Source organism: Varroa jacobsoni, unplaced genomic scaffold (genome assembly GCF_002532875.2).
Source record: "Varroa jacobsoni isolate VJ856 unplaced genomic scaffold, vjacob_1.0 scaffold_459, whole genome shotgun sequence".
Classification (NCBI taxonomy): Eukaryota; Metazoa; Arthropoda; class Arachnida; order Mesostigmata; family Varroidae; genus Varroa; species Varroa jacobsoni.
This window is the reverse complement of record NW_019213361.1, coordinates 18,399-38,089: the sequence shown is the minus strand read 5'-3', so window position 1 is coordinate 38,089 and position 19,691 is coordinate 18,399. Positions and strand designations below refer to the sequence as shown.

Genomic DNA, 19,691 nt, shown 5'->3' with positions numbered 1-19,691 from the left:
ATAAGTCATTCTAGTTGCTGATGAGTGCGATGAGAGAGAGAGAGAGAGAGAGAGACACCGGTTTTATAAGCATATGCCCAAAGAAAAACAGATATATACGTCACTTTTTTTGTGTATATAGACATAGGGTCATCTTTAATACAACTGCCAACTGCCTCTATTAATTCGGCTTCAATTTGCTGACTGCTCACGACTAATTTTTTAGCTTTTAACCGTAACTAAAGTTATATAAGACTGTTTGCTGGCTCATCGAAGCCTTTCTCAAATAGATTAGATATGAAATGTTTAGATTTAAGTAAAAAAAAATTAAAACATAAACAAGGGTAAAAAATGCAAGATTAAAAATACTTACTCTATTTTTAAGCGTTTTCTATCTGCTTGTTAATTTTTGGTCTTCTGCTCTATTTGAACATTTTACTTTGCTTAAACCAGATATAGGACTAACTTAAGAGTGCATAAACAAGTCAATAAAGCGTGGGGCCGTTTTCGTGTACAGTCAGCACTGTAGTTACCGTGGTCTTTACTTAATAAAAAAAAAAAAAAAAAACTTTAACTATGCTACAGGATAGACATCAATCAGATTTAAAAACGGAATTTACATGTGTAACATAAAGGTACATTGGTCTCCCCATTGCTTTCAGCTTGCAAACAACTGTACTACTAGAGTTGTTTTATTACTGAATATTTTCAGTCAACACGAGATAAACAAGGCTCCATCCTTGTGCGTGCAAACTAAGTAAAAGCTAAGAATATTCAAATGGTACTACTGAAATCGCTGAAACCGTTTGTTATATTCTTGCAATGGAATTTACAGCGGTATAAAGACCGAGTCGTTATTTTCTAACTCAAATGACTAATGGGATCACTGCTATGTTGAACATTATCTAATTAGATGGATTTCTAATAGCACTTTATGGGTCATATGGGTTAATTATCCTTCCATTCAGATATAGGCTGCAATCCCACGTTGGTTCCTGTGCGACTGAATATAGGCGGATACTCAATTAAAGTAACGGTGGGTTTAAGAGTCTACAACAAGGTGCCACTGTTTGAATACGAACGTTCACGCCTATCTACGACTCTAGTATACTTCATTTAAACTGAAAGTTCTGGTTATAACATAGAAAATAAGTTCCAGCTGTGCATCTGATTCACAGGTTGATAATTGCAAAAAAAAAGATAATAAATGTCGATTGGCATTATGACAAAGATCAAGTGCGAATAAAGCACGATGTCCTTATACCAAAATAAGGATTTGCGAAACGTAATTATTATACACATTATTATAATTACGTCCCTATTCATTTATGCGCTCTGCCATTCGCCATTGGGTGTAATTTTTTTTATTTGTTCAGTACCATTGTGCTTAAGTACCATTGCTCGTAGGTGTTGTTTCGTTCGCTATCGGATTCAACCAAGCTTACAATCTTTTTTAATAGAGGCTGTGAGCAGTGCACTTTACGAACGGCCAAACACTACTAAGCTAGATCTTAACAAATGTGGATCGAGTGCGGGCGAGTCAGTTGGGTTTGTTTCCGCCGACGTAGCTAAGTCTTAACTGCTGTCTTAGCTGAAACGAAAACCGAAGAATATCTATTTGAGGAATAACTATCAGTTCAACATATGATAAACTTAATTGCCAAGTGAATTATATGCGGTACCGATTTAACGAATGCTTGAAAACTTTTGCAATCCTGCGCGAGATAAAGCGAAGTTCCGCGAGCTTAAAGCGAATTTTCTCTGCAGTATTTTTTTTATCGTTCTATTTGTATATGGATAGTATGTTGCTACCATGGCTGCGTTAAGTTTACCTGAAATTTTGCCGGCTCCTCAAAGCTTCATGTGATCGGAAATTATTTGTTTACTGACAAGCGTACATTATCAAAATGTTTAATATAGGCTTTTTTTTCACAGGCAATAAAACGTAAATGTAAGCGGCTTTGCTGCGGTATCTCTCGTCGTGTAAAACAAAGGCTTCTTCCTATGAAGTAGGTCACTGTTTTCAAAGTTTTTGCCTATTTGGTTCGTCAACTAGAGAAAACGTCATTGGTCAAAAGAAATCAGGCTTCTGTTAACTGCGGTAGGTTAGCTCATTGGGATGATTTTCTTTAGCAAAAATTGTTTCTACCTGTCGCGAATGCCAGTATCCTACAAGATTGCGGTGCTCCAAGACGTAAAAAGGGTAGATCTGATTAACTACAGAGATCATATTTTCACGCAGTTCTGGCAGAATTGAAGAACTGCAAAGAAACAAAAATAAAACAACAAAAATTAAATGTAAAAATCAAGTAAAAAAAACAACTTAAGACATAAACGTTTCTAATGTTAATAGCGGCGAGTGTGCGAAAGGAAACTTGTGTCGATGTTCTCAGCAACTGTTAAATGTGGTGACGCTAAGGTAATAAGATAATCACCTGTCTATTCTGTAATTATAATTACTCAAGCAGTTAGTGTTCGTTTTATGAGACATTTGACTCGCTTCTATCTTAAGTAATAGTACTTCTTGTATATACACGTGGTTAGTTGTTTTTAAGCGCATTTGGAAGAATACAATGATAATACGAAGCTTAAATGGCATATCTGGAATCTTCCAAATATTAATAGCCGAGCTTGAAAGTCTTTTCTTTTTCCTGGTACTTAAAGCTTGGGGTATATTGGAGCTATCCCAAAACGATAGTCAAGACGCACGCTCCTGAAAGTAATCGATAGTAATTTCTCTTTGAACTTCGTTTGCCTTATGGACGCCCTTTCCTATATCATATCTCAATCAGGAACCTCGAATCTTTGTCAGTTGGAGATTTAACTTTAAGCTAGCGACGAGCTGACTAAAGATAGGTTTAAAATGAAAGTGTGAATTTAATTTGGTAGATTTTTTTTACAAGTCCTAGTAATTCTCCCTATACCTGCCATGTATGGCTATTAATATAATAATTTTCTATACTCGACATTTTTAACAAAAAGTCACATCTGTATACTGTAGATATTTGCTGGAATTCCTTATTAGAACCGGAAGAGCGCCTATCTTCGCCCAACGGTTCTTATCCAGGACATTATGAGTTTTCAAAGCTCAAGTTTATGGCAGTTCGCAAACAACTAGGACTGATGATACCCTTTATGCCAAATTCTGGTAATTGAGATTGCATTTTCTATAAATTTATTGTGGCTTACAGTCCTATAATAGTTGACTGTATGTTGCAGTTGTTGTGCAGTAATCATTCTCAAAGCTGACAGCTTCACAGCGTCCGACCTTTTCTCTTGCGTACACAACTAGTAGCGTCGCGGAACCTGTAACGCGCGAAGAAGTCTAATGAATGGATTTGTAAATAAAGGATTCAGCTTAAAAGTCGTCAGTCACAACGACTGTCATTTTCTTGCACTATGTCAATGATTCGACAATGTAGAGAGGGTACTTTCCGTCAATATAGGTTGCACTGTGGCAAGGCTACTAAGGGGCTTAGATTTCCCCCAGATACCTTCCGGTTTCCCTTGTTTGCCGCCAGTCTAAAACGGTTTTTGTATTCTGTAGACTGGACCCGCATCCGAAAATCGGAATTGCATCAAAAATCTGCTTCATATATTTTTTCAGCGCACGTACATAACGTGACGGTAATCATTGAGTGATTCTATCCTTTCAGAACTTTTGCTCATTGCAGCGTACAGAAAACAGGTGTATTATTACTTTGTTATTGCGACCATTTCCTTGGTTAGTCATTAAAAGATTGTGCGGGTCCGTTATGCGGTCGGGGCTAGCTGAAAATTTAAGGAGGATAGATTGACACCGAAAAACTCGTATCTTGTCGCCTTATTCTAAGTGCTTCAAAGGGTACTCGGTTGTTGAAATAGCTTTGGTAGCAAACTTTTCTATGGTCCATTCCATTGTTGTCGTTAGCTAACGCCTGTAATGTAGCTAACCGTTTGTTTTATTCTTACTAATAACAACTCGTTACTGATGAATTTATTGGCCATACATAAATCATAACATGTAATAGCGATAAGCCTTCAATGGTGATATTGTTTGCCTTTATGGTATTGCTATTACATTAATTAGTAACGGGGTTTGTGTGAGCGGGTAGTGTAAATGGGCAATAGTGTCTGGACGTACATATTAGGTAAGCGTCGATTAGTTGAGAAGTTTGTCTCAGCCTTATTACTCTATGATCTTATTGGTAAACGAAAATAAAACTGTGTTAAACGAAAGGTAAATGCGAGATTTACTTTGATTAATCATTAAATAAAGTTAGAGAAAGTAGATAATACTTCGTAGATTATTTTTTGATATTTTATTTATATTACAGTTATTATTATTTACCGAAGTGGATAATGGCGATATGGCTAAAGGTAGTCAACTTCGAACTCGTGTCTAGTTCACGGCGTAGCGTATCACAGTCAACCAAAAGCAAAATACGTTTAATCGTTATATTAGCTTTTAGTGATGAAATAATACAGGTAGTTAATGTTTCGTTGTAAGTTGTTTGACTATTCCACAAAGTGTAAACATTAAAAAAAATCCTTCATTGCAATCTCTAGAATCACATGAACAAGAAACAATTGGTTGATCTGTAAATCACCCAAATCGATATACCTCTTTAATGAATACCTTTAACCTCGAAAAGAAGTTCTACTAGTTGTTAAACAGACAACATGAGTCTAAGGAAGTGAAGATCAAGTTCAATTGAAAGCTGCTTTTGTAACTTGTACAAGTACTTATGAAAATATATATATATATATATATATATTATATTTGTTGAACAATTTCACCTCCGTTTGATTCGCCAAGTTGCAATAATCACCCTACCTCGGTATCACGTTCATACCCTGTTTAGCGTCACAAAAGAGGCGTAATTGTCAACAAAGTTATATCCTAGCACAGTATACAACAAACTTCACTTTTAAGGTATTCGTATTGCAGCGCGGAACCTTCACTAATTGAACCACGTATATTTGGGCCTTGGTTCGGAGCTGATTCTAATTTTACTTCAAACTAGCGCTGTTCTGTCAAAACAAAAGGTCTGGAAGGGGCACAGGAGGGCGCTTATTTGTGCGTAAGAGGTGCTAGATTCACAGCTAGTAAAAGTATATTTCCCGTTAGAAAGAAAAAAGTCAAAGAAGCATCAGTTTTGATTGTGAACCTTTCTCTTTTAGCTGTGTATGTACTTTCTGTCCGACTGTAAAACAGACCGCGACGTAGAAAAAAGCGAATGCTATTTAACCAGAACCGAAGATATACTTCGGTTTTGTCATGTAAAATCCTTAACCATCAGATTTAGGAATACGCTTATCTGATGTTTAGTATCACAGAAATCCACGGATATTGCTTTTTGTACATTGCGGAGGAAGCAGCATAAGAGCAAGATCGAATCGGTGGAACATCCGTAGAGCCTCATGGCCTGCTCTGCGGTCTGTTAGCAGAATGTAGACTACACTTATCTTGCTATGTAAACACCGCATAAGAATAGATAATATTTGTCGTCCTATGTCGTTAAGGAAAAGATCGGTCTACTATGTAATGTGAAAGTTAAATTACTATAGACTGACAAAAAAAATCATTCGTTATTCATTTACGGATCCATCTCGTTGCCAGAAGTTCTTCCATTTTCTGTATAGCAATCAAGAAGTATCCATCATCCATGACGCAACATAAACGACGCAAAAAATTATGTACGTCAAAAAGGCCACAATAGGAACATTGCTAATTTTTTTTTTTATTGATCAGGACACATCTTAGGATTCGCCTTACAGTTAAGACATAAACCTATCTTGTTTTTAGAAAAAAACAAAGTGTCACACGTTCAGCAAAACGGCTGTAGGCCTTTGATTTGTAGTCATGTTAAACGAAGTCCACTGCACTGATACAAAGAGGCAAGGGATATGGTATGCCCTTTCCCATTGGGAAAGACACGATGCCTTGGACACTGAAATCGCAAATCTAGCCTGGCAAAATCGCCCGCGAGCAGTACCGCATCCGGTTAACTGTCCAATGTGAACGGAATTCGGTGCTCCATTCCAGCTCAGAAACGCTTGGTGGTTGAGTGAGGCTTGAATTGTGCGTGTTTCGACGGATTAGAGTAAATTATTCGGCAACAAACCCCTCGTGCCCCGCTATGTGATTGGTGTCTAGCGTAATTACCTGGTGGTGTAGGCGTACGCTTTCTTATTCAATTAGTCGCCTGCCTGACGTGGTCTTGAGAAGAAGCGCTACGGAAGTGAGTGAACCGAAATGGTATGAAATTTGTTCACCAACTGTGGAGTCGGTAGACAATGGTACACATTTCCTTTGCAATTCCTAGTTAAAATACCCAAATGAAGACGACAATTTTTTTAAAGAACATGAAATTACAATAGTATGTGCTTACCGATCTGTTTCGGCCTATGGATCTTGCCTGCGACAACAGAACTAAAGATCGATTTCGCGTGTAAAATTCCGGATGTTTTTTCATTAATAGCCGATGGTGGAGAAGTTAAGTGAAAAACAAACTAGTGGACAAGTTCCCATTGCGGTGTTATTTAGGAGATTAACAAACGACGCAACAATAATCGCTGCCGAAGTTACTATATCGATTAAACTAACAACGAAAACAAGTAGATCTTAGGATGATGCCGTCAGCCTCAACAACGATAGACGAAGGCCTCAAAAGTGCACAGACCAGTTCAACTAGTCGAATCATCGCACTTACATCAAACTGGTATGCCAGCAAAACACATTCATTATGATACACACTAATTCTGCGTATAAATTATGGCTGCTGTTGAAATATTTAAGCCGAAAAATCGGTAGTTAGCTCACCATAGATGTACTAACTGCGTCTTTTTTTTTGTTTTTTTCGCAAACTAACATTTGTGCTTTCAGCAATTTCTCAATTAACCTATATATTTGAAGCTTCAAATATCGTATTAAATTACTAAATTTATTCGGGATACTAGGAACAACTGCTAGTAATCACCTATTGTACCTTACAAACAACAAAGTGTCGTCGAGTTATCCTTAGATAGTTATTATGACTTTAAATAGTTCCTGTAAGGCTAGTAGTGTTGAGAAAAAATACATGTGACAGTTGCGTCGTTACGAGGCTGAGTCCGAATCTGAATAAGCACTTCGCAACTTCGTCGAAGTGACCCGAAAAACTCGAAAGACTGAAGGTACGAGACCCCCCCCCAGACCCATACTCGACCAAAGTGTAAAGGTAGCAAACTTTTAGCTAAAAGAAAACCTACGAACAGCTAGCAACGTGAACTTGTGCGGTTTCGATTCAGTTTAATTTAGAGACAGATAGTTATTTATTTTGATTACACTTGTCGTGTAACGTGTGCGTTTGGCGGGGCTGGAAGCAGCGACCCCTAGTGTTTTCGAAATTAGAATTCGTCCAATACTGTGTAACTAGCAATAGCAATTGAAAAAAGTCAGCTTAATAGTTCCGAGTGTTTATTTAACAGTTCATCAATTGTAGATTAGAGACACAAATGGTTACGAATCAAATATCTGGAATATATTTACAAACCAGAGCTCTAGTAAAGGTTAGAACCTAACCGCGCAGTTAACTGTGCGTAGTCCGTCATAACTCGAGTACATAGGAAAGCGTATAGATTCAGTTAAACTACTAACTTTAGGAAATTGGTTTTGCTTGCGTAATGTATGTTTTTGCTCTGTCGTTAGTATTCAAGAAATACTGAAACTTCTACTCATTTGCAAAATATACAGTGCCAAGGAGCACATAGTAAAAGGAGTTACTAGGAAAATATGCGCGTAAAATATCGGTAGACTTTGTGATTCAACACAATGCTATCCAGCTATTAAACAATATACGTACCCTACCCATTCTTGGTTTGAAGCTGACGTTTATAGACACGTAAAGATTCTAGATCATGCTATTCTACAACAAACTAAAAAGGCTTAACGGAATTACGAAAGTCAACGTTCGCATTTATTATAAGGTAGCTATCGTCTACAACAGCGGACAGTTAATGGATGAGAAAGAACAGCTAGTTGTCGTACTATTTTGTCCAGGATTAATCAATGTTAATGTAATGTGCTTGTCCGTAGGCAAAGACGCATATGGTGTTCTAGGTTCGAAACCGGGCGTAGGCACGCTCTGTGCGTGCTAAGACAATAGCCGCCTAAAGGTATGCTAAATGACAGTAGAACTGGATGTAAAATGGGAAATATTCATTCAGTTAATTTGTTTCTGTCGTTTGCTATTCTGCGATGCCGCGCTTCTTTCTTCAACTTCAGCTGAGAAGAACCTATTTCCGGATATGCATAAAATATGGTACAATACCTGAAACGCAGTGTAGGTGAGCCGGTTAATGCTTGGGAAATAGACGATCACATGGATTGTATATTGCTGAGCATTATAATATATGAATAGTCTACATAAATGTATTTAACGACAGTAAGGCTTGTCGTGTGTGCATATTGCTCGTAAATTGCTTCGGGTGTTCGAGAAACTACTTAACATTTTTTCAAATGTCTGAAGTGCCTTGAAACTAAAATTCTGGAGCTTTTTTGTTCAGCACGACTGAAACCGCGAGGTGCGGTTGCTCGCAACCTCAGTGTGTATCTCTTCATCTTATTCCTGCCGCATTTTATGCGAATCTTCAGAAAATCGTTTTACGTGGATTTTAGAATGGGACTAAGTAAAAAGTTGTTCGGGACACCGTTTTTACCACCGCCTCAGCTATCACAGTAACGCTGCATTGTTAGCAAAAAATGTGAATTTGCTATTTAAAAACAAGATTTCGTTAGCTGAGAATACGGACTGTGGCGAGTGTGATTGAAAAATCAAGCTGGATATGAGCAGCAGCTAGGCCCTTTTGTGCAGGGCAATTCGAAATCGCACATATCGGTGTAGGAACGTCCGAAGCTTTTCGCAAAGCCCACAAGCTCTATAGAGTAAAACAATTCTTTACGTGTCTTCGCAGCAAGCTACAATATTTCTTTATTTGCAACATACGAAAACATACTATAATACCGTCTCTGAAACCTTTCATCGAAGAAGCAGTGCGTTCAAACAAAATTTGACGATGCTTCTGGGGCCTGCCGGAGCGATCACTTTGACCAGGCCGCATTCAGCGTACTGCTAGGATTTGTTACCGGCTTCGATGAGAACTAGAGCGTTCTCAGACACCAACATAAATCTATCGTAGATTTATATCTAAACACGCGTGTCTTCTGTCAGAGAATATGAACGACTGCCTTTTACCAATTGCCAGTAACGAAAGTTATCACATTCCAAACTTATTCCCAGAGTGGTAAAATTTAATGTTCAAGATTTATTTTTTTAATTTAAAGAATTATATATATATATATATATATATATATATATATATATATATATATATATATATATATATATATATATATTGATGATAGCATGTCTTACCCGAGACACAATTGAAACTTGCCCAAAGTTTAAGCAGAACATTTTCAAAGTGCGGAATCGGCGACTGAAGTCTACAGATGCAGTATGTTTATCTCTTACAAGAACATAAGCTATGTACGCGTTGCACTATCATCTATTATTAACGACACACCGCAATGCATGTCCAAAAGGAGAAACTAGTGGTACTAGTGAAAACGTTCATAACGTACATAGTCCTCTCTTGCGCCACCCGTACGTTCGCTTAAACCCCTCGAGCATACATGACAAAGGAGAAGAGCATGTGTCGCCGTTGTAGGTTAAATAGTCTGTTAGTCACGGAATCAAACCGATGCATATGTATTTTATGGTGCTCACTTCATCCCCAACAGCAGCAGCAGCCGCCACTCGCTCGTGCAGTGATCATCCAGACACGCTGCTTCTCAGTGTCTCGACATTGCGTGAACTTTTACAGCCATGAGGACGACGCATGCGTCTTCCCTCCCTTGTTAGCTATTTACGTCAATCAATCATCATCAAGACAGCTACATTAGACCTCTGATTGCCGCAAATTTTGACAAGCCAGGTGGCATGACACTGCGGTGGATGATCGCTCCGTTGGCAACGACGCTGACCGCGTATTGCTTGTTAATATTGCTGGTATAACTGCTGTTAACGGTGTTCTTATGATGCCGTTATTAGTTGAAGGCAGGACGCTTCGGAGCCCCGCGTTAGATGTCGAGTGGAAATTTGTAAAGTACACTGTCACCGCTAAGAGCAGACGACGCATCCGATGAGTGACATGAAGATGGCCAGGACCAGTACAACTATAGCGATTTGACCTGCCTCCACCGGACCCTAGTACTTTGGATGTGCCTGGACCACTAACAAGAGATACTTGAAGAAATGAACCTAGCACAGCGTAATACAAATATGATAATAACCAAATTATTTGGCTACCTACGGGCAGGGCAGTGAGCGCGTTGATTAAGATGGACGGATTGTTATTGTTTTTCGTTACTATCTTTAAAATTTGCCGTTTACTATTTTCAGCGTTATTTTAGACCCGGTAAATATTGCCAGTGAAGAATAAACGCTGATGACGAGAAAGCCGTTCCGAGAAACGATGTAATAATGGAACTGTAATATGCAGTGGTCTACAACGAAAGCAGAAATACTAAAATGTTGTTAATTTTATTAGATAACTTGGAAGTAACGTTTGGTCTTAGAAGCTGTGTGACCGCGAACTTTTGATCGTATTTATTCGCTTGCCTATTCGAAGTTCTGTTATACTACAAATTTTGTCTTCCTAATAAATGTTGCCTGTTGGTTGTTTGGCGTCATCAGCTGCAATTTCCAACGATGAATTGGCGATGATATAGATTTTGAAATGGTTGCTAGCGCTATAAACACCGTGACTCTTTGACCTTCTGTTACACAGACACGCGCACGTGAATGTCAAACGAACCCACATTTAGATGCTCACAACGTCCAATATCCGGTGGATAGTAATAGTGGGCTCGACATCACAATTGACATGTTGCAATTGTAATTGGAACAGCTTTTCGAAATCCAGCAACACCCATTGCCGCTGTGCCGAGATGTCACCGGCAAAGTGAACAAATGCAAATACGCGTTCCAATATGTTTATCTGCTCACCGTTTACAGCGCGGCCCGTCGCCGTCATCGTCGGAGGGACAGCAGGCGAACTGATGGGTAAATTGCGGCACCAAAAAAGTCCACAGCGTTGTTTTTTACGTTACTAACAGTTCTCGCTGTTGATGTTACATGAAACAGATAGGGACTGTTGGGTTATGATTGTCATTACTGCATTAACATGTGCATAACGCTAATCTTCCGATCCGATTAATGAATACGTTAGGTTAGGTTAGGTGTGCAGTTAATAGAATGTAGGGGGTGGAGGCCAAAATATCCTTGTGCTATATCTAACCGGGTTACGAGAATAGTGTGGGAGACTTGCTAATTCATGCAGAAAACGTACACGTGTTCACTTTGAATAGTTTCTACGGCAGCGGCAATCCTTTAGTGTCCAAGCTGTCATTTGTTATCGCGACTTATCGACAGGATGATCATTGTAAAGTAAATGCTGGACTCTTAGATGAAAAAGGACCAGTCTTCCGAACGCAATACGAGGAGCTTAATTACCAGTCGAGAATTGTCAGCTGCGTATTGTTGGCTTTAGAAAGCCGACTTGTTAGAGATAACGAAATGGGACACACTTGATAACACTTGAGCAGATATATGACAAGCGTATAGCCTTTTTGGTTTACACCAATAAATCAGGCAAGGTGATTTCCGTTCGCTTTGAACTCTGGTGATTTATTATTATATTTTTGCCAGCCTACGTTGTACGAAGCAATACATAAGAGCATTACGAAAGCGTAAGATTCGAAAGGATTTAGGCAGTATAGTTTGTGCTTAATCACTGCTTAGTCTTCAGCAAGATAAATGAAATATATAATCGTAATCGTGCTTCAAAGCGGCATAAAACTTGTTACATAATTCAATATAAAAATCGTATATGTTCCCTATATATATATATATATATATCAGAAACGCGTATATATAAAAAAACATTTATATACATATATATAAAGCATACGTCTCTATTTTTATTTATTTATTTAGCTAAAGATGCAAAACATTCAGATACTAATATAACAGTGTAGAGTTAGCGTCACTTAGGTATCAGTAAATATCGTTACTTAAAATATACGGACAAATCGATGAGACATTTAACTGCCGTTATTTATTGTTTTCATCGAAGAGTTTTTAGTAGAAACCGAAAGCATATCTATGTCTAACACGTTTTCATATTATTGAAACAAAGTTGAAAACAAATCAAAAAACGTTACTTCTATCAAAACATAGTAATGCCATACTGACGAGATTGGCATTAATATAAAGCAGGTCCAGTAGCTATATTCAGAGCTAGGGTCCTTACCTGTGAGTGCTCCAATCGTGATTAGGGTCTATTAATATTGTTGTTGTTACTACATATTACTATTACTTCCTCGAAAACAATTAGTTGACTGTCCTGAAGCTTTTATAACGAAGAGTCGAACCGCTAGCCACTGCTGTTTCTTTCCTTTACTACAATTCATTAATAACTATTAGATCGCCTGGGAAGTAATTTCGGAAGCTTTTTAGACACGTTTTTTTAGCTACTTTATTTGGGCCTTAGTACGTTTTCTCTCTGAACTACTCTGATTCGGTTGCGCTACATGAATAAAATGTTATTTCCGTTTACTTCTTAAAGAATTGTTTGTACAATGAGACTGTGTAATCGAAACACTGCCTATCTCGCTACTTCCTTACTGGGAAATATGTAGCTGTAACAATGAGGACTGTGTGTGAAAAGCTGAATAAGGATCAGCAGCACCTGACAGCGTTTCAGCGAAGGAACCCATAGCGCTTAAAAGCTGTATTATATGTAAATTTAAGCTCCAGATGGCTGCATCAAACGGATAACAATAAACTACAGACGACGTCCGTTGGGCCGAAAAACCTCACAAGCCTTATATAAATCTAGAAGCTAGTTGTGCTATTTTTGTGAAGATTCGCTTTGGATTGGAGAAATATTCTAAGGATTCAGGAGGTGCAAGAAACAGCGGTAAGTGATCTTGTTGTATGACAATAGTTGACCTCATAATGGGAGAAAAATTACTGGCTAGTGGTCTCGCCGGTGGGGCCGAGTTCCTTTCATCGGCCTATCTCATAACGGTCTTAACTCGACAGACCTCTGAGTGGGAAGTTTTTTACGTCTGGCTTACAAAGCAGACCTTAGTAGATCGAATTATAACTGTGTAGCTTAATAAGGCTTCTACAAGTGAGCCTAGCAGACTTTGCAATCGATCACTTTTAAACTAGTGAAGCTAAAATAATGATTTTTTACTGCGTTAGTGTTCTCCTTAATTTTTCTATGCACGTGTCTTAGCGCTTTGGCAGATTTCAAATAGCCCATATGTGGTTTCTATACTTATGTATATATACGGCAAATTCGCACGAGCTGGAGAAACTATAGTAATGACATTTTGAGTTCAATTAAAAGTAACACTAATTTGGACACCGTAGAATAAACAAGAATGCGTCTATTTATATATGTCGGGACAGACGCGCAGGGCACAGTTTAGCCTCACCGCTAATTACTTTTCCTTTTACAAATGTGAAGTATATATATGTGTATATAATTAAAAAAAACTGAAAGAAAAAGCTAGAAAATATCTTAGTTACTCTTTTATTACCAGTAATTCGTGTGCAGTTAAGTACGTACGCGTGCTTTTTCTATCACCGTCGATGTTGCTAGCAAGTTGTTATGTCGTTTTAAATATATCTGCATAATATGTAAATTTAGAAGCTGCGTAAAAAAGCTCCACCAAGATCGCAGTTAGTCGAAATGATCGTTTTACGCGATGTAAGGGCCTGTGAAATATTAGAAACCTCATAAGCCTAGCTCTGTTGAGATGTTCATCTCAACAGAGCTAGGCTTATGAGGTTCAATTTCAACAAATGTTCATTGACATAACCTCGTATTTTGTTATATATTTGTTGACTTTTGAGTCAGCGTGTGCAATACGAACAAATTATGTAACAGGTTCTATATCTCTCAGTTGATTTCCATATTCAAAAGTTTGTCGGCTTGATACGTAACGGCCACTAATAATTGAAGTATAACGGCAGAAAAATGTAGTTTCGAGAACGCGGTGTTCGAACTGAAAGTCGAGTTACCCCGGCAGTTCGTGCTCAAAAGATCTCGAACAAAAATATCAATATTCTATCAAATTGCATACGATGCTTCCTAGCCTAGCTTTCAACGGCTCACGCGTAGCTCGCGCATGTAGGCACTTATACAGTCAAATATGCCGAAAGAATTACATTTGTTTTTTGAAATTTGAATTTCGAAACGCGACCTTTGGCGTTGTGCGACGGCGAATGAACAACAGAACGTCTAGCTGATAAGGGCGGCTCGGAGGCTATATGCCTTTTTTCTCCTTAGGGCTTACTTCCTTTCGTGGAGTAACTCAACTATGTTAAGTAATATACACATCCGAGATGCTCTATCATGCATTGCTATGGGTTCGACCGCTACTATCCCTACAAAGGGTTCTGGCCGATAACGGAGAGTTACTGTGATAGGTTCCTGGCAAGTCGTCCGGCAAATAACATCCTTCAAGGTATATCTGAGGGCGGAATCCCGTTGGGACCTTTCTGTGAAACACTTCTCGGGTACCACACTTGGTGAGTTCTACGCCATGCTACTATTACCCCGGTGAAGACATGGCCTGGCAGTGAAATGGTCCTTCTGTATGCCTCTTGTATTGAGGTTTTCCTTATTAATATCACATAGAACTGCATTTATGCTATATAGCAAACTCACATAAACTGAAATAATGACATGCTGATTTTTTCATTACAACTACTGACTTGTACACAACAGAAAACATTGATTGTATTAAGTGTGAAGATCGATGCGTCGATTTGTTTTCCCCCTACAAAAGCCAAGCTATTTAACTCTAAACAAGTGGCTAATAACCCCCAAAAGTGAAGACCCCACTGGCTTTGTTGTTAAAACTAGTACGCTTTCCTCCATTACTCGACTGTGTGAAAAATATGATATATTAGGCGTTGCTACGAAATGTGATCGTGAAAGCCATTTGCTGCTTTGCTGCTAAAATCTGAGTAGATATCTCTGGCCAATCGTTTTCCAGCTGAAGTTAAATATTGCTTTAAAGTTATTTTCTACTTATTTTGTCAGCCTACACGGTGCAAGTTATCAATTGGTGCCAAATAGGCGGGTCTTCGAAAATACTGAGCTTGTTGTGACAATATCGTCTTTGTCTTCCTTTCATTATTAAAGTGTATGAGAACAGGGACTGTCACGATCGTATAACGGCTGCTTTCTCAATCAGCTTTATAAACCATAGAAACAGCTAGAGAATTTTAACACAATATCGCACGCTAGACCTTAGAATTACACCGCTAACTAAGTGACTGAAGTTCCTTGCATTGCAGAGCACATTTCATGTTTAACGGCCATGAACGACCGTTTCATAGCAAGCATCATTTTTTTCGCTGCGTAAGATTCCAATGCTAATTACCGAAAATAGGTCTACGTAAAATAGGACCTTGCACCAAATCACAGCCTTACCTAGGCAAATGCATCTTTCCATACGAAAGATATTTAAGTTTGTTGACACGGATATAGTCTTCTAATCAGAAAGAGTAGAAGTCCAACGTCGCAGCCTACGAATAGTTGACTTTCTCCGACTGTCGGCTAGTAGCAGTTTGATCAAACTCGAAGACTGCTGAAGATATCAGTGTCGCTGTTGATCTTGTAAATATCCTCGGGATACATTGGTTCGCAAGAGCCGCGATAGTGTCGCGTCGCTGCTGCCTCGTCTATTCTTTCGAGCTCTGAAATACTGCTTATTAAAGTCGTAAGTTTGGGTTGTGAAGACTTTTGTTTTGTTTCGATGAATTTCGAGGGTGCATAGGCGGGACAGGGGTAGAAAAGTGAGAGGGGACACTTGAAGAAGGGCAGCAACAGGCTTGAAGACTGAGTCGTGATTGTTTTTTTTCAAAGATGTATGTCTTTATACTTGTTATCACGTATCAGCAGAGATGCTAGGCTGAATAAGTCAGGAATCGTATAGGAACGGTTGACATAAAACTAAAAATTGGGAAATAGGCAGACGCGAAGATGCCAATTTGCTTCAATGGCGTTTTAGCGGATTTCTTTGTTTTGCAGCAACTATCCTTTCCTGTATAGGCTTTAAAAATATAGAATTCGAGTTGAATTTATACAGGAACTGGTCAAGCGCGGGACATAGACAGTGGTGACAACAAAGTTAATGAGAAAATCATCTTTATATACATTAGTGTATATGGTTATCATTGGAGATTTCAAGATGGCTGCCTACTATTAGTCTTTTATTCAGTGCAAAAACTCTTTTACATATGTTTCCCATTGTGTAGCGTCATATTTCTGCTAGTATGGAATCCCTTCTGCAGCATCAACTAAAGCTGCATAGTTCTTGATAATACTTGCTACTTGGCTCTGAACGGCTTTTTGACTGTTTTATTTCAGGATGTATTCGTTGCTGATGCAATCTTCGATTCACTTGTTTACAGATACTTTGGTGGACAATTATTATATTGAGCTTGTGTAGATTATCGGTTGTCAATTTTCAAAGATATCCTCCACTGTCGGCCGTAGATAAGATCGCAACGGTATTGCGTCACAATATCCATTCCTTTCGTACAAGCCATTACTGTCCGGCTTTTTGTTTTCTTGTGCTTTACAATTTGAAGTCTGAACAATTCGATTAGAAATGTGTTGCCAGCTACAGTACACACAAATTTCGAAGTCCAAACATTTCATAGGTTTTTGTGAGGAAATACACCTGAAAGTCGTTTGATTCAGTTAATAGTCAATTCATCAGTAATATTTCACTAACGTCAATTGGGCCGCTCTTCCTATCACCCATTTTGTTGCAGGACTTGGCAATCTTCCTGGTGGGATCGACGGACCCGGAACGAGCGGACACTCTGTGGGATAGCTTCTGTTGCCGTGGCGATGTTTCTGGCTACAGCGATTGCCTTAGCCGTTGTAGGGCATCAGTACCAAAACATACTCGGTGAGTAGTAATGATAAGACAACCGTCTGCAATGCGTGGAAGATGCTTTACAGTCTATTAGACATGGAGAACAATGATTCGCTACTTTTGGCAAGGGTGTACAGCGGAGAAAAGTCTAAAAGGTAATATAGGCTATAAGCAACTTGTTATATTGATGAGCATGAGTCGATGTGTTAATCAGCCCTGGTCCAAAGCGCATTAGCGGGTCATTGGGTAACTGTACAAAATACAATTTCGGGCTATATTTGCAATTATGACAAAAGCCACGTTTGTCACACAGATGTTGAATGCTCCGCATATATTTCATGAACGGCTATTTTTCGTAATAAAGAAAACTCATCGTAGTGTAAATCTAGTAATGTGTCTCTCATCTATATGTTTTGAATAATGTTCGTTGATGATTTCGTTCACCGTTCGATGTCCTGAAGAAAAAAATACGATCCTTGTCGTTTTAGTCTACGCTATAGTCCGAAGCGAGGTGACGTACGCTCAATCGTCTAGTGGCACAAGTTATTCTCTTATAGTAAAACAAAATCCGGGACGTACGTAAGCAATTCAATGACGTATTTTTTTTCTATGTCATGGATAATGTTCCATTACGGAAACGCGTTTTAGTTCCATCTTCATTTTGGCTTCAAAGGGAATATTCAGTGCCAATCCCGTTGGGTTTGTGTTCACACAGTTGAATGTACGATGATACTGGATTACGGTAATAGTTTATTAATGAGAGTACCGCAATGAAAAGGTCTTTGATAATCAAATACATGCATGCGCATAAATATCCGAATGAATAATTCTGATGTGTGGATAAATCAACGTTGCAACAGCTGTAATGTCGTTTGTGTAGTACGAGAAGACCTGGTGAAGAATCTGAAATCACATAGATTCAAAGTTGTATGTAGATGCACTTCGTTTTGTGCTAAGGGCTGGCCGTCTGAAGCAACACTGCGGAGATACCGGATGCGAAATCTGAAACGTAAATATGGATCCTTTCTATTTTTAGAAAGTTTGAAGGGCTGAACCTCAACAGACCGCAAAACATCAAAGGGAACAATGTAACGGTTTCGGTTTTCTACATTAATTGATCGAATGCACAATTTTCGCTGCTGCTCCAAAGTAACAGTAGAATAAGTTTGATTATAGCGTTTTAAGGAGAACCATGCAGCTAAGTAAAAATTACATCTGTCTACACAAACAGGCGCACATAGACACCATACAATGCTTTACACATTTCACACATTGATACCATTGCGTTTGCTGGCAAGTTTTGTCGTTCACCCTGCTGACTACATAGCTCTTGACAATCTGTGCTTTCAACCATTGTCAGTAAGTTAACCCGGTGGATTTACCCGTAACATTAATCTATCCATAACTGCTAATACTAAATGATAACTTGTCTCGCTCCTTTGCTAGTTATTTTATGGAAAATAAGCTACTATACAGAAATAATAGAATTCCGCTGAACTACTAATACACCAACATGTTTGTTCTGGGCGGGCTTACATTGCATCTGTTCTATTTACATAATTTCAATGTTATGACTAACGGTTGGCTGCTAGAGCTAAGACAGGATAACGCCGCAGAACGACAGACTCCGAAAATTTATTGATCAGCAGTAGCAACCCCTGTTTCGATGGTGTCAGGATACGGCAGGACATAGTATAGTACAGAGTATCACAACATATGTAGGTATTACTCTAGGCCACTGCAAACTTAGGATAATACACTTTACGATGTTTGGCGAACAAGTATTGACCGTTTTTTTTTTTCTAGCCGCATAACATATCAGAGTCGCGTCATATGAAAGTTGGCAGTAATAGGTGTGCCAAAGCTATTGAAATGTTTTTAAGCATACTTCAGATAGAGCACCCTGTCAAAGAAGTAAAATTTCTGCAAAAGGTCGCTATATTTTATAGTTTTGATTCAATAGAGGCACAGATACGAGAAAAAAAAAAGTGCTATTTATGGTCAAGATGCGTTATCAAAGAGACAGGTCTAAAGATGGTTCCGAAAATTTCAATGGGAAAGAGTACCTCGTGGTGGTCGCCCAACTATCAAAAAAAAAAAGTTGATGTTAAAATAGAGCAGATCTGATACGTAATTAGCCACGACAACGGTAAGGAGTAAAGCCTATACCATCAAATAATTTGAAACTACTTAAGAAGAGGTAGGCACAAAAAGATGCTTTGTGCCACGCGGATTGACCGGAACTCATTTATTCATTCGATCGTATTTCGATCTGCAAGACTCTACAAGAAAGCAACGAAAGCGGCTGAGAGAATGATGAAAAACAGACAACACATAATAATGTACAATTGCAAAGATGTTCTCTACATTCTGTAGCAAAACCCAAATTAACGCCAAAGAAAGTGATGCTATGCGTTTGATGAAACTGAAAAAGGATCGTGCACCACGAATTTTTGTATTTTACCATTGATTCGGATCTCCATTTGCCGATATATCATACGAAAACCTATCGAAAAGAATCGGCCGAAACGGGTCTTCCACGAGGATGGCGATGACCTCATACACTGATAAGAAAATTGAATGCATCTGCACTATAACCCTCTATAAGCCTCTGTAAAAGCTTCACTGAATGTTAATTTAGTTCTAATGGAGAAGTGCAAAACTCACTTGTGACAATTTTCCGCCAAGAAACAGCAGAAGTTCTACGGTTAAT

The 19,691-nt window shown here is 38.6% G+C and overlaps 1 protein-coding gene and 1 long non-coding RNA gene across 4 annotated transcripts in view; one reads left to right on the top strand and one right to left on the bottom strand.

The window, feature by feature from the left end:
• Nep2 (M13 family metallopeptidase neprilysin 2) overlaps positions 1-19,691 on the top strand; it is a 50,996-nt gene that overhangs the window by 13,608 nt on the left and 17,697 nt on the right. Inside the window, exons 1-2 of one of the 3 annotated variants that reach the window (XM_022833490.2) lie at positions 5,983-6,683; positions 16,872-17,011. In XM_022833490.2, coding sequence (XP_022689225.1) covers positions 6,592-6,683; positions 16,872-17,011 — 232 coding nt within the window. In that variant the 5' untranslated portion in view covers positions 5,983-6,591. Of the gene's footprint in view, positions 1-5,982; positions 6,684-12,862; positions 12,988-16,871; positions 17,012-19,691 lie in introns of those variants that run through there. The other 2 variants (XM_022833493.2, XM_022833491.2) reach the window with 2 other exon arrangements.
• On the bottom strand, positions 7,405-12,198 carry LOC147753473 (uncharacterized). Its single transcript, XR_015311135.1, has 2 exons — positions 9,378-12,198; positions 7,405-8,273 (listed from the first exon to the last, which is right to left on the bottom strand). It is a non-coding gene; the product is annotated as an uncharacterized LOC147753473 (long non-coding RNA).